Genomic DNA, 10,578 nt, shown 5'->3' with positions numbered 1-10,578 from the left:
TTCCCGGATAAAATGCCCTACTCCATGTGTGGAATCCAATACGTTTAAGAGCTTCAACCGCCTTTGGTACCAAATCTCTTATTTGATTGAAATGGTCATTTAACTCACATCTATCATATGTGTTTACTGCTTTATATAAATGGGACACTACCTTTGAATGGTAAAAGTTATTTCGAATATTTTCTCCAAGGTGTCTCATACAACAACCATAATGAGATGCAGGGTAGATTCTTGTAACCATCTTTCGAATACTTGGATGCCTATTAGAGATAATGCACAATTCATCAATATCGTCTACAGAGATTCTCATATTTTGAAAAAAATATTCGGATGAGGCATCACATTCCTTGTCCACTAGAAAGGCACTAGAAATATATGATTCTCAGCATATTGTGCCACCGCCAATAGCAAAACTCCCCCGTACTTTCTCCTCATGAATGTGCCATCAACGGCTATTACTTTTCTCATTTCTTGAAAATCAATTATCCAAGCAGCATATGATACAAATAAGTACTGGAACCTATCATTTCATCGAGCGACAATATTGTCTTGCTTCCTGGATTAGCAACTTCAAGCATATAAAGGTACGCATTAAGCACTGCATACTCGTTCTAATGTGTTCCCCTGACATTAGACTTAGCATGCTCCATGCCTTTATAAATCTTCCAATAGCTTACCTTACAATCCATTTATGTGCGGAGTTGATTTGACATGTATCTTGTGGATGAGCTTTTATCATTGGGAAACCTATTTTCAAAGTATTTACCAATAACTTTTGTCGTGACATGGGGATTATGGCTTGTAAGATGATTTGAACCACATGTATGGTACTTTCCATAGATTCTAATGGCAAACCTTTCGCTACTTGTAAATTTCACAGCCCTCAGCCACCAATTGCAATCCGGATATGAACATTTAAAGGAAAACACATTACGAGAATTGATCACCTTTTTCAGCCTAAAATCTTTTTCAAGCAAGCAATTTTAAATGAATTTGCTAGTTTTTGCTTGTTCTTGAATGTCATTCCCTTATAAAAACATGTTTCATCATCTCGAACATTATTCACACATGATGATTGAGAAGCACATGGATTGTTGTTGCAATTTATAGGTGTAGGAAGAATGTTGCTCTCAAGATCCGGCCCTTCACTTTCACCTTCACCTTCACCTTCACCTACACCTATTCCAATTTCATTATCGGAATTATTCATGTCCGCAGTATCAAATTCATCATCTAACATATCTTGTTGACCTTAGTCTACATTATGATCCTCCTCGATAAGATTTTCTTTCATGTAGACTCTTAATATTGTCGGTTACTCTCATCCTCCCAAATAAACAAGAAAACTAGGTTGATCAGTTATTCTAAAAGGTAAAATCTTCTCATTATGAAAAATCATGGGGAACGTAACTCATGACAAGATCTTTCGGTTTAAAATTGTATCCAGACTTTTGCACGACTAAATTAAAGAAATCATCATACAAAATATTTCTTTCGGCATACATCCCTACTGAACGAACTCCTCGTTTATTACTATCCTCCCAACTCCATATGAATTATTTTTTCTTCTTGACCCATTCACCATGACAATCAATCCCTGTAAATAATAACTTCATTTATTGTACCTGAAGAAATTAATTAAAAAACAATTAGTAATTATGAAGAATAAATATATGTTGCAACATATGACTATTCTGTGGCGAGATTTAAGTCATATGTTGCCACATATGACTGTTTTGTTGTGACAAATAAATCACATGTGGCAACATGTGTATGTTACATGTTGCCACATATGATTTTTTTGTTGCGAAATGTAAGTCATATGTTGCTTCATATAACTATTCTATTGCGATTGAAATAACCTTTCTGTTGTTACATATAACATACACATGTTGACACATGTGATTGATTTGTCGCAACAGAACAGTCATATGTAGCAAAATATAACTATTTTGTTGACATTTTTATTGCTACATATGGCTATAATATGTTACAATAGTCAATTGTTGCAACATATATAACCATATGTTGAAAACACGAATGCAAATTATTGAAAAAGTTGCAGGTACCCAGATCAGATGATGATGAATGATTTCAAATAATTATTTAATTTTACTTACCAGAACAATGGTGTGTGACACAATCTCTTATGAAGTAATTTCGATTGATACAAAATGAAATTCGGTCCACTGATTACGAATTAGTTAAATCTTATTCAAGAAGAAGAAACAAAGAAGAAAGTTGAAGCACTTGCAGCCAAGACCCATAATGTACGAAAAGAAGAAGATGATGATGATGAAGACAGCAGGAAGAAAGACAAGCAAGCAAGAAAAGACGAGAGCAAAAGAAGAAGAAGAAGAAGAAGAAGAGGAGGAGGAGGAATACGACGAGTGAAGGCTGGGGGGGAGGGGGGAGGGGAGGGTAAATCTTCTATTTCCACTTTGGCTCGATGGTGGCTTTCATTTCCCATCAAAATTGGTTAAATTAGGTTTGATTTAGTCAATTTACCCTTTTACCCTTCATTTAATTCCCACCAAAATTGGTTAAATCAGGTTTTAGTCAATTTAGCCTTTTACCCTTAATTTAATTCAGTGGACCAAACTGTCAACTTATAATTTTGAGGGCAACTCCATAATCTTTAATCATTAATTATATAATTGTCACCTACACCCAATACTTAAGACTTATATCACCGCCCATTTATTTTGAAACCTTACTGTCACCTTTTTTTTTTTTTTTTTAATATCATGTATAGCAACCCTCATACACTAGGAACCATTTTGATCATTTTCTCCTCAAAGGTCAATACATTATTTTATTAAATTGAATGAATGAAGAATAACAAGAAATGCTAAAATTTTGATTGAAAATGGAACAATTATATATTTCATTCGTTTTTTTCTGAACCATATTTCATTCGTTTTAATTTGTTCATTATATTTCTTTTTTCTTAGTATGCTTTCAGAAAAATGTCTATTTTTTATTTATTTTTACAACTCTTTAGTTCAAATTTTCTGGACATGATCACAACATATTTTGATATATTTAACTTATTTTAATTTATGTCTTTATGACCACATGATTCAAAATTTTAATCTACTTTCTTAAATTCCATGTTAAATAAAAATAATATAAACAAATTGAAATATAGGGAGAGTATTGATTTAAATTTATTTTTTAACTTCAATGTTTATCAAAAAGTATATCTTTTAGCATAATAATTTTGTAAGTTAATTAAGCAAAAACCAAAAGAACGTTTTTGTTGACTGTGATAGGGAATTACTATTTTCATCTTAGTGGGTGCCCTCTCTCCCCTTTTCCATAGTTGGACTGGCGACTCCAAAAGATTTGTAAGCAATTACTGATTTTCTTCTCTCTGAATTTTGTTGGTCCCTTTATGCTTTCCCCTCCGTTCAAGTTATATACAAATACAGTGTAAAATCTTCGAAAGATGGCAAAATTTGGGGATTTTTGTAACACTTTTTTACTTGTTTTGATTTCATTTAGTTTTGACCATGAACTATATGGATTAACTGACAATTTAAAAGAGTTTATTTGGGAGACATGTTGTGTACTTACTTCCTGTTCCTTGCACTGGTAATTGGGAATTCTTGTTCGTTAAATTATTGACAAAGTTATAATAAGGAATCTTTTGTAAGTAAGTGCATAAAGTTTGGGTTTGTTTCAAATTTTGAACTTCCATTGTTATTTAAAACTTTATGGATGAGTTTGTGAGGGAGACAACTGATTATTGTTGATACTCTTTTGTATAATTATGCATTTTTGTTTTTTCCATTGTCCTTGTTTCTTCCTGCAATTTTGCTACTATTTTTTATTTGGTATGTTTCTGTATGGTTTGGTTGATATGTGGTGCATGGACTTATCATGTTTCAATTATAGGATAAGTAGCAAAATTTTGTAAAAGCTGTAGTTAATCACAAGCTGCAATGTCATCTTAACTAGACTCATGACCCTTGATGCACAGGCAGGGCTTGAGGAACATCCTAACAATATGATAATGCAAAATTCACAAGGCTTTTTGTTCATGTAATATGGGGACACTTGGTTCTGGTTTTTCCGCTCACTTATGCTGAGAAGACATCACAGGACTTCGTAGTGTTTGCCAATTTTTTGCATGAAAGTAAATAAGGGTAGCATGAGTGAAGGCCACTCTTCACAAGGCAATAGGGCTAGGAAGACAGAGAGCCATAGAGTGCACTTCCATAAGGATGTCATGCCAGGGAGTGAGCTGTGGACTGATGGACTTATTTGTGCTTTTGAGTTTGTTAGAGAAGACAAGAAATTTGGACAAAAATCTTCTACCAAATGTTTACTCGATAATGAAATAGTTAAAAGGCCAGCGCGTGCTTATAAATTGGCTGAGGCTCCTGTTCAAAGAACCAACGGGAACAGTTTGGTGGATTCTACCTCTCTTGTTGAGTCGAGAGAACAGGAGATTTCTCCTGCGGATGGCAAGATAGATAACCAAAGCTCTCCTGGACAGAAGGTTTATAATTTGGAAAAAATTGGAGGGAACCATTGGATTCCTATTGGTTGGGCTAGGATTTCTGACCTTATACAAACTGTTCAAGCAGATTCTGTATGGTCCACCCAGCAGTTTGATCTCATTGATGATGAAGATGATCTCACTGTTGCAGATTTAGCCGCTCCCTATTGGGAGCGTCCAGCTGGACCTATTTGGTGGTGCCATGTGACTGCTGGTCATCCTTCTGTAGATGCATGGCTAAGTAATGCCCCGTGGTTACATCCCGCAATTAGTGTTGCCTTAAGAGATGAAGGTCGGCTAATAAGTGAAAAAATGAAACACCTCTTGTATGAGGTAATCTTCTAAGCTCACTGTGCTAGATTTATTTTTGTTGATATCTTCACATTCTTGACAAGATTTACCTTTAGTAGTTTATTTGTTTCTTAACATGTGACAATATGCTTACATATATGTTCACGCTTTGTGTATGACACATTGAGGTCTTCCTCTTTGACACCAATGCAAGAGACATGATAATTATTTCTAATATCCAGTAAAGTTACCTGACAAAATTTTGTATACTGTATCTTGGACCATTGGTTATAGGAGAGTGATAAGTTCTGTTTCCATGAAACATTTTTGTTGCTATTGGAGGTGAACTGTTCTTTCTTAGTGACACTGATAAGAAAGTCAGTAATTTGATTGTCTCAACATATTTCACTTGGTGACTAGGAAAATTGGTCTACGCAACAATGCTCTGACATGAATTCTTCTTATAGAGAATGAATATCCCAAGATATTATATCATTTGGTTGTTGATGGATAGGATGGTGTTTCATTAATCTATGCTAAATCTAACACCAATTTTATATCCAAGGCAAAGATAATGTTACCTATGGTAAATTAATAATCTTTGAAATGCTATTTAGGTGAATGATCATGTACTTTGATAAGTATACTGTTTGCATCTTCATTTCATCCTCGATATTGAAAACTTACTACTCCCCCGTCCCAATTTATGTGAAGGTCTGATTGGGCACAAAGCTTAAGAATGGAAGAAATATTTTTTGAAACTTGTGGTCTAAACCAAGCCACAGATGTTTATGTGGCTTCAAACCATCTTGTTAGGGGTAAAGTGAGAAGTTTAAAGTTAAAACTTTTACTAAATATAGAAAAATGACATTTTTTTCTACGACTTCCTAAAAAGGAAAGAGTGTTATATAAATTGTGATGGAGGGAGTATTACATATGGATTTTCTCAACCATTCAGCTGGGATTATTGTAATTAGTGATTGAGTTAACATGTATGTTTCTATCCATATTGGATATTATTTATTAACTAACTTCCCGTGACATTCCTTTTCGATTGTTGAAGTGTGTGACCATCTCACACGCCCCCTCATGTGCGGGGCTGATTCTTTTTTCATGGGCCAAGCACTAGAATTCTTTTTAATTTGGGTGGCTGTGAGATTCAATCATAGGGCCTCTGCCTGCTCTGATACCTAGTTAAAGTATGTGACCATCTCATATAAAAGCTTAACTTGTTAGAGAGAGACACTTCTTATTATTTAATTATATTCTCAGTACACCCTCTCACGCGCGGGGCTGATTCTTTTTTCAAGGCCAATCACGTAATAAAATTAATTTAACAGTGTTAGTTTTAACTATTGGATTTGCGTTAAGTAATATACCAAATAGAATTCAAAATTTCTTTTCTGCTTCATGGCTCTTCTTCTTGTCATTGCGAACTGAGGATGTAAAGAGATAATAATCTTTTTTCTGAAAATTGGATGTAAAGAGATAATAACCTTATTTGTATCAGTGACAACTGACAGCCTAATATCATAATATAAAAAGCTAAATTGAAAAGGATTGCTTCTTTCTGCTTTCAGAGATGAAATCATGTTGCCATTTTAACCCGGGTTGGATTTTATTAGGTCCCAGTAAGGGTGGCTGAAGGGCTGTTATTTGAGCTGTTGGGCCAATCTGCTGGTGATCCAAATATTGACGAAGATGACATCCCTGTTGTAATTCGTTCTTGGCAAGCACAGAACTTTTTAATTACGGTTTTGCACGTGAAAGGATCAGCAGAAAACCTCAACGTTTTGGGTATCACAGAAGTTCAGGTCGTCCTTCCTATAGACGCTAAACATTTCCCTTGCTCAAGACTAAGAAAGTGATGACGAATGTCAATGTGTTTAGTTCTCTTATGTTGTACTGGATTTTTGGCAAAGTTGATTGCACTTGTATATGTTGGTGCAATTGGTTATTAATCCTTGTTCAATTTTACATCCTTCTTATCTCAACTTGACTCTTCTGGTTTGTGGTTGCAGAAGTAGTTTGGGTCTAACTCTTAACATTTATGACTACTTATAATCTGTTGCTTTCTTTATTATAGGAACAACTTCTTGCTGGTGGCTATAATGCACCACGGACAGTACATGAAGTCATTGCTCATTTAGCTAGCCGCCTTGCTAGATGGGATGACAGGTAAGAGAACTGCTCTCTGATGCGAAATAGTTGAACTATGTCACCTTAAAGAACCAGTTGGTTGCAGAAAAAGTTTTGAAGCCTAACTTCTCCAGATGCTTTTCTGCATTGTCCCAGCGACCAGTTTCAAAATAGTCTTGTGTAGGAAGAAACTCATCAAATTCTGAATGTATCAAGTGTGCCTTTCACATGCGGGTAGTGGCCCTTCCACTTGAGTCTGCGAAAGATCTCTGTCTTAACCGATTTAACTTAGAGGGGAACTTCAGAAAACCTTGAAATGTGATGGTGCAAGATTCACCTTACAAATTTTGTTATCTTCTGCCCCCTCTGTTTCAATTTATGTGGTGGTGTTGGATTTCGGAAGTAGAAAATGATTACGTAATTAATTATTTTTAAAAACTTAAAGATTCTAGTCCGAATTCATGATCAAAATTAAGAAGTTCGATTCTCGAAATCTGAATTATGACATAAATTGGGATGAAGGGAGTAATAATTATGAGACTGGATCATATTGCATGCTACAGTGAGAAACTTTCATTCATGTAAGGTTGAACGAGAAGTTTTTAACTCTAATATGATGAAAAATTGCTAGGTTCTTGTCACTATGTAGCATGTCATAAATGCAGTTTGCATCTTCAAGCTCATGAAACTAGCACTTGTTTGGTTGCACTCTGTTAAACATATAATGAAGTATAAAAAAAAGGATATAATTAAGTAAATAAAAGAGAATTCTCTCTGACATCTTAAACTTTTAGATGAGATAGTCCTTGTTAAAGAATGACAAAGTCCCACATCAGTAATTAATGAGATGGGTGGACTCCTTATAAGGCTTGGGCAATCCTTCTTCCTTTGAGCTAGCTTTTGGGGCATGAGTTAGCCTAAGACTTAATTTCACATTGTATCAGAGCAGGGCCCGTCTCACCCGATGTTGGGACCCCTAAAATTAAAATTGTCCACGCACCAAATGCTAAGCACAGGGCAGACTTGAACAATCTTCCTCCCTTTGAACTAGCTTTTGGGGTATGAGTTAGGCCTAAGACCTAATTTCACAGTCCCACTTCAACACTCCTTTTAAGGTCCAATGGATATACTTGATTTCAGCTAACTTGACAATTTTATATGCACTTCTGGTTATTACTTTTATTACTTTAGAAGTTCATATTCAATTAACGTTCTGTTTTCCTTCTACTCTTTATTCTGTCTGAAGAAAAGAGGAGCTTCTTATGCTAGTAGCCACCTATTTTCGCTTGCCCCTTGGTCCTCAGACAAAAGCGGACCAATTTCCACCACCTTCACCTGAGCAGCATCATTATGTGGCATTGTTACAACCTTGTAAGACTGCCTCGTTTCATTTTTGTCATAACCGCCAATATTCTGTTGGGAAGTTCGCTCAGTTCATTTGACTTCGCCAAAGGGTACACTTTCTTGCATTTATCAGCCTGAGGACACCAAAAAGTGCATTTCAATCAATCTGGATGGATCTATCGCTGTTGTCTGCTTCACGTGTTACTCTTCGAACTCATAGTGGGCACTGAAGTGTTCAGTACCTTAATCTTTTCTTAGGGATGTGGGAGGAGTTCTAAATGATTGGTGACATTGATGTTGGTCACTTTCAATGCATGTTTACAAACTCTTGGATGATTAACTGCTCTATAAGGGTTCCAAGTATCAGAATGAAGAAACACCTTGACTCCGTAAAGTGGTTAATCCTAAATCTATCTCTTTTTTTTGTGCTTATGCATGTGAAGATTGTTTCGGAAATTGATATTCGGTGCAGCAGATGAAGTGGAATTGAAGTTTGTTAACAGGTGCAGGATTCTCATCTCATATTTTAGATTCCTGGAAGTTATTGCTCTTTCATGTAGCATATTCTGTTATAAATATATCTTCTTTTCTTATAATAGGAGGATCAAGGAAGATCTGAGTCTCTTAGTAATAATTCTCAACCAGGAAATCAGAAGATTATCAAGACAGGTCTGTCTTGCACCATGAGTAAATTTTAACTTTTCCAAATCTTTTCTATATCAAATAGTGTGTATCGATCACAACTTAATTGCATATTTTATTGGTCATTTCTTGGTAGATACGCAATGAACTTTGAAGCATGCTCTTTGCTTGCATCGTGAAAATTTCTCTCGAATTGAGAAATATGACCTACCCTAGAATTTGATCTTGTTGAAGATGAATCACCTACGACAGTGTTGGACTTGTAACTCAGTTGTATTCCCTTTAGAAGATAATACAAGAAGAGAAACGTTTCATCATAAGAAATCGCCAAATAAAAGAGGAATTTCTGTAGTTTTCAGAATTTCTAAACAACTTTTTTAGTAAATTAACTTGAAGTAAATAGGGCCATTTATCCTCGTCTTTTCATGTTTTATTGAGTGTTCAAGTCATATAAGTTGGTGTGTTCTTGAATGACACTGCTTATATGGTGTAAACACAGGTTATCAGAGTGAAATGGTCTCTTCATGCTAGGGAAGAGATTATTTTTGAACTTCAGCAGCATTTGAGAGGAAATACAACTAGAATTCTCCTTGAAGGAATAAGAAAGAGTACGAGGGAAATGATTGAAGAGCAAGAAGCAGTTCGTGCACGCTTATTTACTATTCAAGATGTCATGCAGAGCAATCTCCGCGCGTGGTTGCAGGTTTGTTTGATGTTCAATAGACTAGGAGGGTTCAATTTCATTCTAATACCAGATGATCAAACTTAATTTCACTAAAGACCCTTTCATAAGAGTTCTGAGAAAAATCTAATGTAATCTTTTGGCCCATCATTCCAATTGTTAGGATAAGAGCCTCAGAGTATCTCATAATTTGGCTGTCTTTGGTGGATGTGGCCTTGTTCTTACAATCATCACCGGTCTTTTTGGAATCAATGTGGACGGGATCCCTGGAGCTCAAAACACACCATATGCATTCGGTCTATTCTCAGTCCTCCTTGTCGTCCTAGGTGTCGTGCTTATTGCTGTTGGGTTGCTATACCTTGGGTTAAAAAAGCCTATCAGTGAAGAACAGGTCGAGATTAGGAAACTCGAATTGCAGGAGCTGGTCAACATGTTCCAACATGAGGCTGAGACGCATGCACAGGTTCATAAACATATCTCGAGGCATAACTTGCCCCCAACAGCTGGTGATAATTTCATTCAAGATGCAAATTATGTTCTTATGTAATGACTTCAACTGCCCTTGGAACCATTCATTGATAGGATAATGAAGACATCAATGGTAAACACTGCAAATGTTCAACTTTATCGGTGCCCATTTACTTGTAAAATATCTTTCAATCTCTTCTTGTAAATCATGGTGGAATATCACTTGGCAGTTTCTCTGCTACACTCTACTAGTATTTTCTGGCGTTTTTTTCTGTCAAGCCTCGACCCTGGACTTTGGCGAGATCGGCATTTGATGTCTTATCTTGCTAGGGCGAACCAACTAGCATAACGTGATATAGAAACATATGTTACAGTGACATGAAGACCAAAGAAAAATTTCATCACTTCCTTGAAACTTCTCGATTCGTCTGTCCATGAAATCTTTAACATGACTGAATAAATTATTTATCTGGCTAATCCCTCCACCATAACCATACAGTAAATC

At 35.7% G+C, this 10,578-nt stretch overlaps 1 protein-coding gene across 2 annotated transcripts; it reads left to right on the top strand.

Moving 5' to 3' along the window:
• Positions 1 to 3,210: 3,210 nt before the first annotated feature.
• On the top strand, positions 3,211 to 10,351 carry LOC107011695 (zinc transport protein ZntB-like). 2 transcript variants are annotated; one of them, XM_015211287.2, is made up of 8 exons: positions 3,211 to 3,350; positions 3,986 to 4,840; positions 6,424 to 6,612; positions 6,885 to 6,976; positions 8,725 to 8,784; positions 8,881 to 8,950; positions 9,423 to 9,626; positions 9,769 to 10,351. In XM_015211287.2, the coding sequence occupies exons 2-8, from the start codon at positions 4,136 to 4,138 to the stop codon at positions 10,150 to 10,152; spliced, it is 1,704 nt and encodes a 567-aa protein (XP_015066773.1). In that variant the 5' UTR covers positions 3,211 to 3,350; positions 3,986 to 4,135; the 3' UTR covers positions 10,153 to 10,351. The 2 variants fall into 2 exon arrangements, with proteins under 2 accessions (XP_015066773.1, XP_015066774.1); XM_015211288.2 differs by lacking the exon at positions 6,424 to 6,612.
• The last annotated feature ends 227 nt before the right edge of the window (positions 10,352 to 10,578 follow it).

The sequence above is a fragment of the Solanum pennellii genome, chromosome 2 (assembly GCF_001406875.1).
Source record: "Solanum pennellii chromosome 2, SPENNV200".
In the NCBI taxonomy this organism is placed as follows: Eukaryota; Viridiplantae; Streptophyta; class Magnoliopsida; order Solanales; family Solanaceae; genus Solanum; species Solanum pennellii.
This window is presented reverse-complemented; position numbering and strand designations above follow the sequence as displayed.

Coding starts and splice junctions, on each gene's coding strand:
- LOC107011695 (XM_015211287.2), top strand. CDS start 4,136: ATGAAAGTAAATAAGGGTAGCATGAGTGAAGGCCACTCTTCACAAGGC. Junction 4,841..6,423: donor TGAAACACCTCTTGTATGAG/GTAATCTTCTAA, acceptor GGATTTTATTAG/GTCCCAGTAAGGGTGGCTGA. Junction 8,785..8,880: donor GAATTGAAGTTTGTTAACAG/GTGCAGGATTCT, acceptor TTCTTATAATAG/GAGGATCAAGGAAGATCTGA.